The following is a 19,012-nucleotide window of genomic DNA, read 5'->3' on the forward strand; positions in this document are numbered from 1 at the left end:
GATAAGAGGGGGCTCCCGGGGTGGCACTGCAGTCTAAGGCACAGCATCTCAGTGCTAGAGGTGTCACTACAGACCCTGGTTTGATTCCAGGCTGTATCACAACCGGACGTGATTTGGAGTCCCATAGAGCAGCGCACAATTGGCCCAGCGTCATCCGGGGTAGGCCGTCATTGTAAATAAGAATTTGTTCTTAACTGACTTGATTTATTTATACATTTTTATTTAACCTTTATTTAACTAGGCAAGTCAGTTAAGAACAAATTGTTATTTACAATGACGGCCTACACCCGGCCAAACCTGGCATGCTTTTGAATGACACTTCCGGCTTTGGAAATACCGGGTTACCAGGGAGAAAGTGATTTATTGTCAGGATGGAACATTTGTAAAATCCCTGGGAAATATTCAACCTAAATGTTAATAGACAAATAAAGAGAGTTCCAAACCACTCTGCTAATAACAGCTAGCTTTCAGGTTACATATCCCTCCTATGAGGCCCCTCCTCTCTAGTGGATTGATCCCTGCACCACAATCCTGTGGTTAGTACATCGCTTTGGTGACCTTCCCCGCACCACTCTGATCACTCCCAGACAGTCCTAGCAAAATTCCTGCTAGAGAAATCGTTTTTGCCAAAAAGCTCAATTTGTTCACGTTTGACCATTTTAAATATTATAGCAAGTTACTTAATTGTTACCCAAAAATGATTTGATATTGAGATCAAAACAGCTGCACTGGGTCTTTATTAAACCATTTTGCAACAGAAACCGACAATGAGTGTTTCTTATTGGACAAATCCAGGTTGTCCCTTCCTGTTGCAGTTAGTTTTTTTTCTCCAATTGGTGCCTAATGAACACGGCCCCTGGTGTCTCTAGCTGTTGAACCCAGAGGACGACCTCCATCCAGGGAAGATCAGGGACAGTAACCGCTCCACGCTGCTCGCTACCATCCAGGAGCACGGATATCCCACCATCAACCTGGGCATCGTGGGAGACAAGTAGGACTTCACACTCCTCTTCCTGTTCTTGATGCTCCTCCCCTTTCTGTTCATCTTCCTTTTCCTCCTCCTCCTCCTATCCCTTCTCTTCTTCTCTGTCTACTCTCCTTCCTGTTCCTAGTCCTCTTCCTCCTCCTCTCTTCTCCTCTTCTGTGGTGTTTGATGGTAACTGGTAACTGTTCTCTGTCTATCGGCCCCACAGCCCAGACGACCTCCTGAACGCCCTGAACGAGGGCATCAGCCGTGCTGACGTCATCATCACCTCTGGAGGGGTGTCTATGGGAGAGAAGGTATGTGAGCAAATCGTGAGTATGAATGGTCATTGGTCATGACATTGCACTATGCTGACACCTTGTGGTTGGGATGGGGAACTGTTTAAAAATATATAGTAGATATTATTTCAGCCTGGTCTCATAGACCAGATGTAACAAATTAGTATGATATGTTATGTTTGGTATGGTTACATAAGACATAGTTATCGAAGGCAAAACATTTAAGTAGGATGGATGGATGGGAGTATAAGGCTAACGTCTAGCAACCCAAAGGTTGTGAGTTTGTATCTCATTACAGACAACTTTAGCATTTTAGCAAGTTTTAGCTATTTTTAAATTTTAGATAACCCTTCCCCTAACCTTAACCATTTAAACTAACTCCTACACTTAACCCTACCCTTAACCCTAACCCCTAGCCTAGCTAACATTACCACCTTGTACAAATTTGTAACATATTGTAACGACCCTGGGTTTATAAGCGCGGAAATCGACCTTGCCGCATGCTTTTACGGCACAGTCGATAGCGCACCGGACCTCGGGCTAGAAGGTCGAGGGTTCGAGACCTGCTCCCTGCTGTTTCATTACAATATAGTACGTTTTGAAAACTTGTAACATATAATACAAATTGTTATTCGTAATATATCATACGAAATGGGTGATGGACATCCACTAATTAATACATACCTTACGAAACGTAACATATCATACTAAATGCTAAATCTCGAATTTACTTACATAATGATACAAAATGCTCTGAGACCAGGTTTTTAATTTGCACATCCCTCTTTGGAGGACATAATTGTTGTTTTTTTTACAGCTATTTCCTTACCTATACATTTGACACAAATGTTACATACATACATGTACTTGTGGTGTTAATATTATGTGGAGAAAGGGTCGTATTCATTATGGTCCAAAACGAAAACATTTTTGCAATGAAACATTTCTATCTAAGTACTCCCTTCCTGTTTCAGTCAGTTGTCTTCCGTTTGGTGCCTGTTGAATACACCCCAATGGTGCACAAGACCTATCTGGGTTTTAAGTACAGCTACACTATAACTAGAAGGTGAATGTTTTTGTCTAATGTTTATGTGTACCTTTGAAGACTCCAAAATGTGTGATCCTCTTTTTCAGGACTATCTGAAACAGGTGCTGGATATTGATCTGCATGCTCAGATCCACTTTGGACGAGTCTTCATGAAACCAGGGTGAGATGGATGGATGGATGAATGGCTGGCTGGCTAGGTGGATGTGTCGATGAATGGCTGGCTAGGTGGATGTGTCGATGGATGGATGAATGGCTGGCTGGCTCGGTGGATGTGTCGATGGATGGATGAATGGCTGGCTGGCTAGGTGGATGTGTCGATGGATGGATGAATGGCTGGCTGGCTAGGTGGATGTGTCGATGGATGGATGAATGGCTGGCTGGCTAGGTGGATGTGTCGATGGATGGATGAATGGCTGGCTGGCTAGGTGGATGTGTCGATGGATGGATGGATGAATGGCTGGCTAGGTGGATGTGTCGATGGATGGATGGATGGATGAATGGCTGGCTGGCTAGGTGGATGTGTCGATGGATGGATGAATGGCTGGCTGGCTGGAGGTGGATGTGTCGATGGATGGATGGAATGAATGGCTGGCTAGGTGGATATATCGATGGATGAATGGCTGGCTGGCTAGGTGGATGTGTCATGGATGAATGGCTGGCTGGCTATGGATGGATGGATGAATGGCTGGCTGGCTAGGTGGATGTGTCGATGGATGGATGGATGAATGGCTGGCTAGGTGGATGTGTCGATGGATGGATGGATGAATGGCTGGCTAGGTGGATGTGTCGATGGATGGATGGCTGGCTGGCTAGGTGGATGTGTCGATGGATGGATGGATGAATGGCTGGCTAGGTGGATATGTCGATGGATGGATGAATGGCTGGCTAGGTGGATGTGTCGATGGATGGATGGATGAATGGCTGGCTAGGTGGATGTGTCGATGGATGGATGGATGAATGGCTGGCTAGGTGGATGTGTCGATGGATGGATGGATGAATGGCTGGCTGGCTAGGTGGATGTGTCGATGGATGGTTCCTTGAACAACCGTGTTGTTCTTCTCTTCTCCCATCATTTCAGTCTCCCGACAACATTTGCCACGTTGGATATGGACGGCGCTCGCAAACTCATCTTTGCCCTCCCAGGTAGTGTGTAAAGTAAAGAGAAAGAGGGAATCAGACAATCGTTTCCAGACTGGTTTTCTAACACACTCTTCTTTTCTCTCTCTCCCCAACTCCCCCCCCGGGCCCAGGTAATCCCGTGTCTGCCGTGGTGACATGTAACCTCTTTGTTATCCCCGCCTTAAGGAAGATGCAGGGGATCCTGGACCCACGGCCCACCATCATCAAAGCCAGGGTAAGAAGGCACAGGGCTCCATTAATCTTTCTCAATTTGTCTTACCTCAATTGCTTGCGTCCTCTATTCTCGCCTTCCTCTCAAAATTCATTGGAGGAGAAGGTCAGAGAGGAGGAATCTGGGATCTTCTCCTCCAATGCGTTTTGAGAAGGAATTGAGAAAGAGCCCGCGTACCTCGAAGTAGGATCAGCTCCATGCAAATTTTATACTCTGCGTATGCACATTTTATATTCTGCGTATGCACATTTTATACTCTGCGTATGCACATTTTATACTCTGCGTATGCACATTTTATACTCTGCGTATGCACATTTTATACTCTGCGTATGCACATTATATACTATGCGTATGCACATTTTATACTCTGTGTATGCACATTTTATACTCTGCGTATGCACATTTTATACTCTGTGTATGCACATTTTATACTTTGCGTATGCACATTTTATACTCTGTGTATGCACATTTTATACTTTGCGTATGCACATTTTATACTCTGCGTTTGCACATTATATAGTGGTTGATGTGTTGTATTGCAAGCAGGCAAGTAAGTATTTTGTGCATAGAGGGGATATTATGACATGCTTATTCTTATTCTGATGATTTTTTTAACAGGAGCTTTTTGACGTTAGTGAAGAGTGGAGAGTGGATAGCTCTGTTTTATTTTTGGAAAGTAAAATAATTTGACATAGAAATCTATTTCCTATATTTCTTTTATTTTCATAAACATTGCAGAATAAATTCCTCACCTCTTCTGGCTGTGATGGGTTCATATTCACGAAGAAGTCATACAACAACATACCATGCCCAAATCTCATTTAATTGGGCCTAGTAGCCTAGTAAATAGATAGGATGTGTATTTCAAGTTTTGCTGTATGCGATCCTATAGGCAGTGTGGTTTATAATAGGTTACACAGTCGAATTTCAAAGACCAACACTTTATCTTTTGCATTGAAGTATGCTACTGTATTTTTTGTTGTTGAGTAGGCCTACAATGTTTCAGTCCAGAATATTTGGGTTGGGGGAAAAGGTCCACAACAATTTGCCATTGTTTTCTCTTTCAGAAACTCACATTCCTTTGCCAGAAGTTACTGCAAAAGATTAAAAGATTCTGCCATTTCCAGAAACACTATAACATTTGCCATTGCTCTTTCTTTTAGAAACTGCTGTTGCCTAATTCCAATAGTTCCAAATTCTACAGCAAAATGGTGTTATTTTCACCATGAAAGGTGAATGGAGGGTGTTTTCCAGGTGCCGTTATAATGCTCGTTCAGGTGCACACAGTTTTGCGACAGGTCTGATTTACAACGGAAAGCATGCGCACAAGTATGTATGGCGTGTGCAAAGTTTTCATAATCTATATTTTTTTGGGCATAAGTACTCTTTTTCAGAAATGGCGCACTCAGATATTTAGTGTGAAATGTATGCAACGGTTATAAATGAGGCCCCCTGGGTCCTACCTATGAGCGTTTACATTTTTGCGCCCCAATAATCTGTCCTTACTCCTGAAGTGTACACTTGTTTACTTCCTTTCATGTCTCGTAGTTGTCATGTGACGTAAAGTTGGATCCTCGCCCTGAGTACCACCGCTGCATTCTGACATGGCACCACCAGGAGCCTCTGCCATGGGCACAAAGCACAGGTAATAATAGAACCCCATTCTATTCTATTCTGTTTTATTGTGCCCTGCGATACGGAGCGATACGCTGCTATACTATACTGCATGTGTAGTCACAGGCTCTATAACGGACCATCAATGGACTGTTCATTGATTTTGTTCATGGGCAATTGTAGAGGGGTTAGCTACAGTCCTCTAATCTAACAAAGCCTCCCACTGTGACTATTTTCATTGTTTTGTATTCCATGTAGTGCCTAATTGATTCAGTATACTGTAGAGCTCAAGTGCATAAAGAGCTACAATTAGATTGCGTGGTATTAGTAGCCTCTCACCCCATTGCATGGTGTGGTACTGAGGTCATCCTGACTGTCATGGGATAGATCCTCCTGGATTTGTGTGGTTGGTTAGGGCCTAAAGTGCATGTATTCTCACCATCAGTCTCTTTCTCTCTCCTCATTTCCTCCCTCCTTTCCTCCCTATCCTTTCCTCCATCCTGTAGGTAACCAGGTGAGCAGCAGGCTGATGAGCATGCGCAGCGCCAATGGTCTCCTGATGCTACCTCCAAAAACAGAGCAATATGTGGAGCTGCACAAGGGAGAGGTGGTCGACGTCATGGTCATCGGCCGGCTATGATGTCATCAAAGGGGGACGTTGAGATGGCTTCATAGAGAGAGAGGGTTCAAATGGGTGTTTCACGGTGCATGTCCACATATCATTGACTATTCTGTAATATGCAACGGCACAGCTAGTTTTTATTGATTTGGATAACGTTGAGGTATAGTCAACATCTCGATCACAAACCTAGGTACATATGATACAAAAAAATATATAATTACTTTAAAAAGATTATAATAGTATTTCAGACAAAGAAAAATATAACTTTTAAAGAAAAAAATCGAATTATCAAAAGAGATTTATTCTGTAATATATTATTATGATTATTCGTATTATTGTTATCATTATTCTTCTTATTATCATTATTATATTATAAGTCAACTTAATTCCTTTCATTGCAATTGCTTTGTGTGTTCAATGCTAGATCTTATCGATATCGGTAGCATTTTAATAGAGCTGTAGGTGCCTGCCAGGACAAAAAAATAAATATATATATATTATTTTCTCATCTTTAGTGGGGGAAAAATGTTTGTTTTTTAAATATAAAGAAAAACAATGAGGAAGACTCCAGATTTCCCACGGTGCTCGGTTAAGAGGAAGGAGGGGAGGGCATAATCTAGGTCTACTTTCTCTGTGTTGTGACGCTTTAACGGTGACGCCACACACTTCTATTTTTCTCTCGTTATAGTATGCATCATAATGGCTTCACAAAGAGCTTTGCTTGTTGTTTATCTTGTGAGTCTTGTTTATGTGCGCAGTGCCAAATGCCTGGGCAGGGACGATGGTGGTGATAGGAGGGGAAGGGGGCAGTCACCAACCAACCTGCCCAGACCCTGAAGCTTCCTTATTTATCATCTGGCCAGGTGCAACTCTGCGCCCGAACCCCCTGGGGGCGTGGTCACCCGTGAAAAACAAAAACTTTTATTTGATTGACTAAGAGTAAGGGGGAAAAAAAACATGAAATAAAATAAACAGCTTCTTTAAGTGCTGACAGCCTTTTTAACTGACTTCACAAAAAAATGTACAGATAAAAAAAAATGCGAAGAAGATGAACCATATTGTACAGATATATGTGACCAGCACTCCTAAGGAAATTATTATTATTAAGCAATGAAGAGACATTGAACAACGCTGTACTATAGTACATTTTCCGTAATGATATGAAACTGATGAAAGACACTACGATAATAAAAATCCTTGATCATTATGTAAAAAAAAAAAATTACAAAAATTGTTGGGTTTCCTTTTTTCAAATAAAAACCTATTCAAAGAAAAAAAAAGTGTTCTTCTTTGATGCGTGCAGTGACACCTTGTTTTAGGGTGGACCATTAACATGATCACGTTGATCAAGTTTATTAGCACTTCCGGGGCCTGTAGAGTAGGAGTGATTCGTTTTGCAATTCGGATTATATTCCTAGATCAACACTGGTACACTGAGACGCTTTATGAATACGGGGCCCTGGACGTTCCGCATCCTGACGTAGCCTATGAAGAAACCTAGGCCATTGAACGGTTGATTAAATACACGTGTCACTGAGAGATGAGAGCGGATTACCCTCATAGTAAATACAGTGGAAATACTTCTGAAGCTGTGTTTGGGCAGATAGATACAGTGCAGGTGCCGTTGACTGACCCTACCTAGAATCATCAATTGATTCCTTTTTCGGTCCCACTTTAAACTTAAGTACAACTTGTAAAAGCTTTATATAGTATAAGTAAACGCTTCTTAAACACTACATAAATGCCTCACAAATCATTTATAAATGGTGTATACGCGTACACAGTGCATTACGTCGAATATGGCAATTCACCCTAAAGTGGGAATGGTTATGCCACCCTTTATAAACCATTTATAGTATTACATACTCTTAAAGAGGATTTGTGATGCAGTTATGTAGTGTTTATGAAGCCTTTATATATCCTATGTAAAGCCTTTATAAATTTACGGCTACTTCATTTAAAGTGTGACCCCTTTTTCATTGACTTCATGCACACTGCCACGTGATATTACAATATAATTCCACTAAACATATATGATCGTGAGGTGTACAGTCTATTCTCCATAACTCCACTAATTCTGACCAAAGTCTTCTTATTGTAATATTTAGCCGTCATGTATGTATCGTGCTGAAAGTAACCTAGTGCATTGTTTGGGGAATAGAATGTCAAGGTATTTCAGGCTGTTGACAGGTGAACACTTTGGCGCATGACCATTTAAATGGCCAACTGTGGCGCTGTGGGTTTGCCTGGGAGATGCCCAAACACCATGCGCAGTTACACCACAATGATGTGAGCTGACCCAACTCGCCACAGACCCGCTAAGTACGATCATGAGAGACCAGGCCGAAGAATAAAGACGTTAAAGCTACGCATCTTGGAAATGTTATGTACGCAATAGAACACGACATTTCAGAACCATCGCATATTAAGGGATTACGGGATTACTTCTTCTGTGAAGACTTGGAAGCGGTGAGTAGACTTCTCTGTGTAGTGAGATTTGAGTCCGATCGATTGACTACTCTAGAAACATTCATTGAATACCAACTTCACCAACAGGATCAGCGCACTCTTGAGTGTGTGTGTAGAATGCAATGACTGTATGATGTGGAATGTTGGCCACCCAACGGTTTTCCAACTATTCAATAAAGAAAATCACAAACAACAAGCCTACAAATGCATCAATTTAACTTGTATAAAATATTGCTGTATTTCACAATTTAAGTGGCTGTTTATCGCAATTAAAACTGTACATGACAGATCGCCACTCCAAATGTAGGCTATAATTGTTACATTAACGGTGTTACTATGTAACACCTATGTCGTGCCATTATGTAACAATAACTCCTTGCTCCCAGTATTAGCCCCACTACTAGATATGTAATAGGTTTTGCTGTTGCCAGCAGTGAAACAAACCTCTAAACTGCCTAATCTAAGTAAGTCTAACAATAACTTACTTTTAAGCAAGCGCACATGGCTGTCCTGTCCTGCTTCTATACATTTTGCTAAATCATCATGATTTCCGCCCTCTAAAATCACTGACAGGTAGCACCATTATGTCTTGCAATAAATAAATAAATACATATTATTTAGAAAGAATAGCTGTGAAATAATTGGCATAAAGGAAGGGACCAGGAAATCTGGTCACAATGCAGACACAGTGGATGGATAACAGACACATTTTAGACACATTTCTGGTAATCTGGCCACAATCAGAATGTGGACAAGATCAGGACAAACGGACCCATGTTAGCACCAGGTATAAATAGGGCTATAGATAGTTGTGCACTGCTTTTGAGCAGAGTCCGTAATGCTGGTCAAAGGTAGTTCACTATATAGGGAATAGGGTGCCATTTTGGTACACAAGCAGTCACTCTGACAAGTAGTCTAGCCACCAGCTATAAGGAACAGTATTTAATGAGCCACCAATTTGTACCTGTTTACCCAGAGGGGCACCTCTTATCAATGTCCCCCTCAATGAATCAATTAGCTATGATCTAGTGTAGTTAAAGCTAGATGACCCTTGAGCCCTACGGTCTATTGTAAAGCTTACAGTTAGTGAATTGATTTTATACACTTCTAAATTATACAAGTGAAGATAATCCTACTTAGGCCTAAATTTGGATACAGTTACCTCTACAAAGTGTGTGTGTGTGTGCATTCATAGTTGAATTTACATGCAGTCATCTCATCAGAACCAATGCCAGCTCTCAGATATCTCCTCAGGCTCACACTGCTGACAGAGATGAAGCCTGGAGGACCGTAGTAAACCAGATCTCTCCTCAGTCTCACGCTGCTGACTGAGATGAAGCCTGGAGGACTGTAGTAAACCAGATCTCTCCTCAGTCTCACGCTGCTGACAGAGGTGAAGCCTGGAGGAGTGTAGTAAACCAGATCTCTCCTCAGTCTCACGCTGCTGACAGAGATGAAGCCTGGAGGAGTGTAGTAAACCAGATCTCTCCTCAGTCTCACGCTGCTGACAGAGATGAAGCCTGGAGGAGTGTAGTAAACCAGATCTCTCCTCAGTCTCACGCTGCTGACAGAGATGAAGCCTGGAGAAGTGTAGTAAACCAGATCTCTCCTCAGTCTCACGCTGCTGACAGAGATGAAGCCTGGAGGAGTGTAGTAAACCAGATCTCTCCTCAGTCTCACGCTGCTGACAGAGGTGAAGCCTGGAGGAGTGTAGTAAACCAGATCTCTCCTCAGTCTCACGCTGCTGACAGAGGTGAAGCCTGGAGGAGTGTAGTAAACCAGATCTCTCCTCAGTCTCACGCTGCTGACAGAGTTGAAGCCTGGAGGAGTGTAGTAAACCAGATCTCTCCTCAGTCTCACGCTGCTGACAGAGGTGAAACCTGGAGGAGTATAGTAAACTAGCAGATCCCTTTCCCCAAGGCTTAACCAACCCCACAGGAGAGGAACAGATGGCCTTGGTGGCTGACTGTGGCTGTCTGTACTGTTTGTCAGCCTCACCGCGCTCTAAACGGGGCTAAATGAGAGTAGACCTGCCAGACATGATTAGCTGGTGAGGGGGAAAGGGAGGTTTACCATGTGGGACGTGTTGTGGGTGGCTGCATCTCTGACAGGATCCTTCCAGGTTTCAGTCTAAGAAAATGCTGAGAAAATGTCCAAGATAATCTTTCATTATTACATTGATGACGTTCTCATTTTATTTCCTGTTATTCCCTTTCACTGGGTTTCCTGTTTGTCATTTTAGTTCGAGACATTTACATTGTTTGCTTCATTTTCATGAGGTTTTCTCCCGTTTCCCACAGCACCAGGTCTGACTGGGTCTTGGTTGGGTGGACATTTAGAGAGCCGGCTGATTTTTATGTGCCCCAAACACTACCTGAGTAATGGTCCTAGCTTTCTGCTTCTCCATTCTACTGTTCTTAGCCAGACAGAACCTCACCTTCGTGAGAACTTTGTCCTCACATCCTGGCATCCTGAAATACTGTACTTCCGTCCCTCACACACAAAGCGCTTTCTCCTCATCCATTCTCACCCCTTTCTGAAGAAAAAAAAAGACTTACATTTGGCCCTGTAAAAAGAACTTGAAGTTCAGTTGTCTTTTTCCCAATGAACATCTGATAGTCATACAATATTATAGTTGGCTAATCCAGATTAATACTGGGTAACATCCTTAAAATAGATTGTAATCCACAGCAGCAATAGCAGATCAGGTTGGTTGCATACCCGTAGTATAACGGTATTGGTTGAGTGCAATATCCTACACTTATTGTCTCATTTTGTATCCCTATTATGGCTGTAGATGGATAAGATCAGCCTGAAGGACCCAGAGAGCAAAGAGTTAAGTGCTAAGTGGGTATTAAACGAAGAATAGATACTCAGAAGGAGAGATACTCAGGCAAGTCCTGCTGGGGACAGAGTGACAGACAAGGGTGGATGAACCTGCTGGACTCAAGGGATTGCTGCAGGCAAAGTAAGGACAGGCCAGGGAGGTTGCCATGTTAGGAGTTAGATTAGCTCTTCCTGTGATTGGGAACCTGGGAGGATCAAGGAGAAAATGGTGGTTCTTGTAGTAAGACAGGTGATTAACAAAGGTCAGAGTGAAGCAACCAGGTTGGCTATTATTGTCGCATATGTTTCACAAGACTAAAACAGTGGTAACCTTGCTGCTCTATCCTGATTATCTGTTTCAGGACCTGCTGCCCCACTGAAGACAGATAAGATCCGTTCCCGACTGAAGTGCTATGGCCCCTGCTGCAGTGAGGAGTCCTAGCCTCAGGCCTTCATAGTGGACATTGAGCTACCATCACACACGGGTGTAGGCCAGGGCCAGACTCCCGGAGCAGGGATGATCACTTCCCACAGGAACGGAGGACCCGGATATGTAATAGAGGACCCAATGGGGCCTGTGAGTGGCACAGAGGGTCTTGGGAGTGTAGCCAAGCTGCAGCAGAGGGAGAGGGCTGTGGACTGCCCCCCTGGGGACAAGGTGGTGGGGACTGGGAGCAGCGTTGTGCAGGGTTCCCGGTGCAGCGCCCAGATGGAGAGGATCCAGAGGTACCAGGAAGAGCTCAGGAGGAAGAGGGAGGAGAACGCCAACAAAGGGAAGCATGAGATCGATCTCAACGCCTCACTCAGGCTCAAGAAGCTTGCCCAGAACCCAGCCAAGACGGGTATCGACAACCCTACGTTCGAAGCGCCTAAGGCGGGCAAGGAGACCAAGGATGGGAGCCCCCCGCTTGGCGGGGACACGGTTGAGGGTGAGTAGGGTCATGTGGGACTGAACGGAGGAAGTGGGGGAGGTGGAGGCGAGGGGTAGCTCTGTGAGAAGAAGAATAGGAGAGTTGGGAGCTTTTGTGACATTTCTGTGAAACAAAGAGTCAGTATTTTAGGGAGGAGGCTGAGCGAGGGGTATTGGTGGAGAATGGGGGATCAGAAGTGAATGTCAATGCAGAGGCTCTCTCCATTTAGTCACATTAAAGTCACTCACTCCCCCTCACCTCTGGATTCATTTGGAGTTTAAAACACTTCGGTTTGGAAGTGAGTTTTTTTGTCGGTGTACTCATTCCTGCATAGGCCTGAAAACTATCTGCTTGGTTGTAGGGTGCTTGTGAATCATATTAAGTGATCTTAATATGATTTGTGACGTGAAAACAAGTTAATTTAAATAAGTCAAAATTCAGAGTATTAGCTTTTGTGTCAGTTGGCTAGATTTAGAGGAGACGGGCGGTTGCTGCTGACCAGTTTTAGCAGACTCTTATGACCATAAAACTCAAGTCTGCCTCAAGTGCCTATAATATAATGACCATTAATAAAATATAACCGTATATCTTATTCCTAGCACTCAATGACTACATCAAGTTACTAAATGGCCCACACACACACACACACACACACACACACACACACACACACACACACACACACACACACACACACACACACACACACACACACACACACACACACACACACACACACACACACACACTATACACCCTCCCTATACACCCTCCCTGCTTCTTCTTATCTCAGGTATACCCACTCAAACAGACCAGCTTCTGGTTCATAACAATACATTGGGCTATGTAAGATAGGCTTTACCCTCCCTTTCCCCTGGTGCTGTGTCTCTGTGCTCCTCAGAGTTGCTATGTGTAGGTGGTACCTTCATGCCAAACTTGATGCAGATGCCAAATCCTGTCTGGGAAGTGCAGAATCCCACGGTTGCACAACCCAAGCAGGGTTTGGCACCTAAACCGACTTTTGGCATGACAATATCCAATTAGTAGCATGGTTTTCACATAACCACACTGTCTCCATACAATCCAGTGTCTACTAGCGCCAGAGAGGTTTGAAACAGAGACATGCCATTACCTTCAGAAAAAAACCTTCCCATTGACGGTGGTCTGAATCTTTAGGGTCATGGGCGTTACAGGAAGTAAATGTATGTTGAGTCTCTCGGTTTTAAGCCTCTCTCTATGGCACTAGTAAGCAAGGGCTCGCATGGAGATCGAGTGTTCCTGGTAATTAGGCAATTGAACCTAACCAACCTCTTTGTCTCTCTCCCTCCCCCTTCCCCTCCCCCTTCCCAGAGCTGGAGGAGCTGCTGGAGGCCCTGCGGCGGGTGCAGAGCTGCCTGGTGGACGCCCAGTCGCAGGCCGACGTGGCTCTGGTGCTGGGCCTGCTGCACAAGGAGGACTTCCAGAGCGCCTTCGCCGTCTACAGCGCCGTGGCCCAGCAGATGCAGCCGCGTGGCAGCCCGCCCTTGCCCCTCACCGCCCAGGCCCGCAGCCTTTATCAGGAGGTAGAGTGAAGTAGAAAAGAAACTACAGCAGAGACTCGTGATCTTGATGGATCTACAAATTGAATGGATCTTTTTTTTTCACCAATGTATCGGTCAGGAGGGAGGGGGGAGAAAAGAGGAGAAAGAAGGGGTGGTGTTAGGAAGAAGGTAGAGAAGTGTTGGGAGAAGGGAGAAGAGGATTTTGGGGGATGAACAGATGGAGATAATGTGGAAAGGAAGAATGGTACAACAGGGTAGGGAAGAGAAGTGGAGAGAGGTGGATGGAAGGAGATTAGGATGAGAGGATGGTGACAGAGAAACCTAAAGAAAGGAGGGTAAATGGGGCCGGGACGAAAATATCCTTGGCACTGACCTTAGTGCGTTGAAACTGGATTAGGGTTTCGGCTGGACGGAGTGCAGCTACAGACTGAAGTGACTTTAAGTAGCAGGTAAGGAGAACTAACGCAGCAGGTTAAGATAATGTCGCAGGTTAGGATAGTCCGGTTAAGGTTAGGGTTAAACGCTACAGTTAAACGCTTAAACGCTACAGTTGTCCCCCGACGCAACTCGAACATGCGACTTCTGGACCATAGCTTTATTCTATCGAGCCACAATCCTGAGTTCCCCCTCTCGCTTGTCGTTTGTTGCCTCCGTGACGTCACCATTGAACACCTCACAACATTTCCCTGCTGGGAGTGGTGCTACTCACTGTGCCAAGATGACAGGTGCAACATGAACTCAGATGTGGGCCTTCCCACACATTCAATACAATAATAATCATTCACTGGGTTTATAGAGCCACGCAGTCGGTCATATAGCCAGCCATGCTGCAGTCTTGAGAGAAGGAATTGATCTAGCTACACTGTAATATATCTGATGGGATCCTCCCATAATATACAAGTTCTCGGGATTGATGTCAAGAACTAATATGACATGATGGAATTTAACACACGCTGGTCAATATTGATCAGCGTTCGAATAGTATTAACTTTTCTTCCAAATTATTTAGCTGCGCTTGATTGAGCTTGCCTGGCGCATTGGAATCAATGGAATAGTCCCAAAAGCAACCTTCTATCATTTGGCACTCCGCGGCAGGCTCAATAACACACTTAAGAGTTTGAATGAAAACAAATACTATTTAGACTCAGGTCTTGATTTCTATAGGAAAGCTGGCTGTCAAACAGTCACAATCACGCTCACGCTCAGCCACTTTTTTTATTTATTTTTATTTCACCTTTATTTAACCAGGTAGGCTAGTTGAGAACAAGTTCTCATTTGCAACTGCAACCTGGCCAAGATAAAGCATAGCAGTGTGAACAGACAACACAGAGTTACACATGGAGTAAACAATTAACAAGTCAATAACACAGTAGAAAAAAAGGGGAGTCTATATACAATGTGTGCAAAAGGCATGAGGAGGTAGGGGAATAATTACAATATTGCAGATTAACACTGGAGTGATCAATGATCAGATGATCATGTACAGGTGGAGATATTGGTGTGCAAAAGAGCAGAAAAGTAAATAAATAAAAACTGTGGGGATGAGGTAGGTGAAAATGGGTGGGCTATTTACCAATAGATTATGTACAGCTGCAGCGATCGGTTAGCTGCTCAGATAGCTGATGTTTGAAGTTGGTGAGGGAGATAAAAGTCTCCAACTTCAGCGATTTTTGCAATTCGTTCCAGTCACAGGCAGCAGAGTACTGGAACGAAAGGCGGCCGAATGAGGTGTTGGCTTTAGGGATGATCAGTGAGATACACCTGCTGGAGCGCGTGCTACGGATGGGTGTTGCCATCGTGACCAGTGAACTGAGATAAGGCGGAGCTTTACCTAGCATGGCCTTGTAGATGACCTGGAGCCAGTGGGTCTGGTGACGAATATGTAGCGAGGGCCAGCCGACTAGAGCATACAAGTCGCAGTGGTGGGTAGTATAAGGTGCTTTAGTGACATAAAGGATTGCACTGTGATAAACTGCATCCAGTTTGCTGAGTAGAGTGTTGGAAGCGATTTTGTAGATGACATCGCCGAAGTCGAGGATCGGTAGGATAGTCAGTTTTACTAGGGTAAGCTTGGCAGCGTGAGTGAAGGAGGCTTTGTTGCGGAATAGAAAGCCGACTCTTGATTTGATTTTCGATTGGAGATGTTTGATATGGGTCTGGAAGGAGAGTTTGCAGTCTAGCCAGACACCTAGGTACTTATAGGTGTCCACATATTCAAGGTCGGAACCATCCAATGTGGTGATGCTAGTCGGGCATGCGGGTGCAGGCAGCGATCGGTTGAAAAGCATGCATTTGGTTTTACTAGTGTTTAAGAGCAGTTGGAGGCCACGGAAGGAGTGTTGTATGGCATTGAAGCTCGTTTGGAGGTTAGATAGCACAGTGTCCAATGACGGGCCGAAAGTATATAGAATGGTGTCGTCTGCGTAGAGGTGGATCAGGGAATCGCCCGCAGCAAGACCAACATCATTGATATATACAGAGAAAAGAGTCGGCCCGAGAATTGAACCCTGTGGCACCCCCATGGAGACTGCCAGAGGACCGGACAGCATGCCCTCCGATTTGACACACTGAACTCTGTCTGCAAAGTAATTGATGAACCAGGCAAGGCAGTCATCCGAAAAACCGAGGCTACTGAGTCTGCCGATAAGAATCTGGTGATTGACAGAGTCGAAAGCCTTTTGGCAAGGTCGATGAAGACGGCTGCACAGTACTGTCTTTTATCGATGGCGGTTATGATGTCGTTTAGTACCTTGAGTGTGGCTGAGGTGCACCCGTGACTGGCTCGGAAACCAGATTGCATAGCGGAGAAGGTACGGTGGGATTCGAGATGGTCAGTGACCTGTTTGTTGACTTGGCTTTCGAAGACCTTAGATAGGCAGGGCAGAATGGATATAGGTCTGTAACAGTTTGGGTCCAGGGTGTCTCCCCCTTTGAAGAGGGGGATGACTGCAGCAGCTTTCCAATCCTTGGGGATCTCAGACGATATGAAAGAGAGGTTGAACAGGCTGGTAATAGGGGTTGCGACAATGGCGGCGGATAGTTTCAGAAATAGAGGGTCCAGATTGTCAAGCCCAGCTGATTTATACTGGTCCAGGTTTTGCAGCTCTTTCAGAACATCTGTTATCTGGATTTGGGTAAAGGAGAACCTGGAGAGGCTTGGGCGAGGAGCTGCGGGGGGGCCGGAGCTGTTGGCCGAGGTAGGAGTGGCCAGGCGGAAGGCATGGCCAGCCGTTGAGAAATGCTTGTTGAAGTTTTCGATAATCATGGATTTGTCGGTGGTGACCGTGTTCCCTAGCCTCAGTGCAGTGGGCAGCTGGGAGGAGGTGCTCTTGTTCTCCATGGACTTCACAGTGTCCCAGAACTTTTTGGAGTTGGAGCTACAGGATGCAAACTTCTGCCTGAAGAAGCTGGCCTTAGCTTTCCTGACTGACTGCGTGTATTGGTTCCTGACTTCCCTGAACAGTTGCATATCGCGGGGACTGTTCGATGCTATTGCAGTCCGCCACAGGATGTTTTTGTGCTGGTCGAGGGCAGTCAGGTCTGGAGTGAACCAAGGGCTGTATCTGTTCTTAGTTCTGCATTTTTTGAACGGAGCATGCTTATCTAAAATGGTGAGGAAGTTACTCTTAAAGAATGACCAGGCATCCTCAACTGACAGGATGAGGTCAATGTCCTTCCAGGATACCCGGGCCAGGTCGATTAGAAAGGCCTGCTCACAGAAGTGTTTTAGGGAACGTTTGACAGTGATGAGGGGTGGTCGTTTGACTGCGGCACCGTAGCGGATACAGGCAATGAGGCAGTGGTCGCTGAGATCCTGGTTGAAGGCAGCGGAGGTGTATTTGGAGGGCCAGTTGGTCAGGATGACGTCTATGAGGTTGCCCTTGCTTACAGAGTTAGGGTTGTACCTGGTGGGTTCCTTGATGATTTGTGTGAGATTGAGGGCATCTAGCTTAGATTGTAGGACTGCCGGGGTGTTAAGCATATCCCAGTTTAGGTCACCTAACAGAACAAACTCTGAAGCTAGATGGGGGGCAATCCATTCACAAATGGTGTCCAGGGCACAGCTGGGAGCTGAGGGGGGTCGGTAGCAGGCGGCAACAGTGAGAGACTTATTTCTGGAGAGAGTAATTTTCAGAATTAGTAGTTCGAACTGTTTGGGTATGGACCTGGAAAGTATGACATTACTTTGCAGGCTATCTCTGCAGTAGACTGCAACTCCTCCCCCTTTGGCAGTTCTATCTTGACGGAAGATGTTATAGTTGGGTATGGAAATCTCTGAATTTTTGGTGGCCTTCCTGAGCCAGGATTCAGACAAGGCAAGGACATCAGGGTTAGCAGTGTGTGCTAAAGCAGTGAGTAAAACAAACTTAGGGAGGAGGCTTCTGATGTTGATATGCATGAAACCAAGGCTTTTTCGATCACAGAAGTCAACAAATGAGGGTGCCTGGGGACATGCAGGGCCTGGGTTTACCTCCACATCATCCGCAGAACAGAGAAGGAGTAGTATGAGCGTGCGGCTAAAGGCTATCAAAACTGGTCGCCTAGAGCGTTGGGGGCAGAGAATAAGAGGAGCAGGTTTCTGGGCATGGTAGAATATATTCAGGGCATAATGCGCAGACAGGGGTATGGTGGGGTGCGGGTATGGCGGAGGTAAGCCCAGGCACTGGGTGATGATGAGAGAGGTTTTATCTCTGGACATGCTGGTTGTAATGGGTGAGGTCACCGCATATGTGCTCAAGGTCCTAAACGATATCATAACCGCCATCTATAAGAGTCATTACTGTGCAGCCGTATTCATCGACCTGGCCACGGCTTTCGACTCTGTCAATCACCACATTCTTATCGGCAGACTCAACAGCCTTGGTTTCTCAAATGACTGCCTCGCCTGGTTCACCAACTACTTCTCTGATAGAATTCAGTGTGGCAAATCGGAGATCCTGTTGTCTGGACCTCTGGCAGTCTCTATGGGGGTGCCACAGGGTTCAATTCTCGGGCCGACTCTCTTCTCTGTATACATCAATGATGTTGCTCTTGCTGCTGGCGATTTTCTGATCCACCTCTACGCAGACGACACCATTCTGTATACTTCTGGCCCTTCTTTGGACACTGTGTTAACTAACCTCCAGACGAGCTTCAATGCCATACAACTCTCCTTCCATTGCCTACAACTGCTCTTTAATGCAAGTAAAACTAAATGCATGCTCTTCAACCGATCGCTACCCGCACCTGCCCGCCCGTCCAGCATCACTAGTCGGACGGTTCTGACTTAGAATATGTGGACAACTACAAATACCTAGGTGTCTGGCTAGACTGTAAACTCTCCTTCTAGACTCACATTAAGCATCTCCAATCCAAAATTAAATCAAG

The 19,012-nt window shown here is 45.0% G+C and overlaps 2 protein-coding genes across 15 annotated transcripts in view; both read left to right on the forward strand.

The window, feature by feature from the left end:
- The window catches only part of LOC118370802 (gephyrin), a 119,164-nt gene extending 111,993 nt beyond the window's left edge, over nucleotides 1-7,171 (forward strand). For 6 of the 14 annotated variants that reach the window (XM_052470811.1, XM_052470821.1, XM_052470820.1 and 3 more), the window contains 7 exons: nucleotides 870-991; nucleotides 1,185-1,296; nucleotides 2,398-2,471; nucleotides 3,390-3,457; nucleotides 3,562-3,665; nucleotides 5,211-5,307; nucleotides 5,783-7,171. In XM_052470811.1, coding sequence (XP_052326771.1) covers nucleotides 870-991; nucleotides 1,185-1,296; nucleotides 2,398-2,471; nucleotides 3,390-3,457; nucleotides 3,562-3,665; nucleotides 5,211-5,307; nucleotides 5,783-5,916 — 711 coding nt within the window. In that variant the 3' untranslated portion in view covers nucleotides 5,917-7,171. The remainder of the gene's footprint in view (nucleotides 1-869; nucleotides 992-1,184; nucleotides 1,297-2,397; nucleotides 2,472-3,389; nucleotides 3,458-3,561; nucleotides 3,666-5,210; nucleotides 5,308-5,782) is intronic. The other 8 variants (XM_052470818.1, XM_052470825.1, XM_052470819.1 and 5 more) reach the window with 5 other exon arrangements.
- Nucleotides 7,172-7,911: 740 nt separating this feature from the next.
- The window catches only part of LOC118370796 (protein PALS1-like), a 31,665-nt gene continuing 20,564 nt past the window's right edge, over nucleotides 7,912-19,012 (forward strand). Inside the window, exons 1-3 of the mRNA XM_035755943.2 lie at nucleotides 7,912-8,367; nucleotides 11,556-12,122; nucleotides 13,455-13,666. Coding sequence (XP_035611836.1) covers nucleotides 11,711-12,122; nucleotides 13,455-13,666 — 624 coding nt within the window. The 5' untranslated portion in view covers nucleotides 7,912-8,367; nucleotides 11,556-11,710. The remainder of the gene's footprint in view (nucleotides 8,368-11,555; nucleotides 12,123-13,454; nucleotides 13,667-19,012) is intronic.

This window comes from Oncorhynchus keta, chromosome 19 (genome assembly GCF_023373465.1).
Source record: "Oncorhynchus keta strain PuntledgeMale-10-30-2019 chromosome 19, Oket_V2, whole genome shotgun sequence".
In the NCBI taxonomy this organism is placed as follows: domain Eukaryota; kingdom Metazoa; phylum Chordata; class Actinopteri; order Salmoniformes; family Salmonidae; genus Oncorhynchus; species Oncorhynchus keta.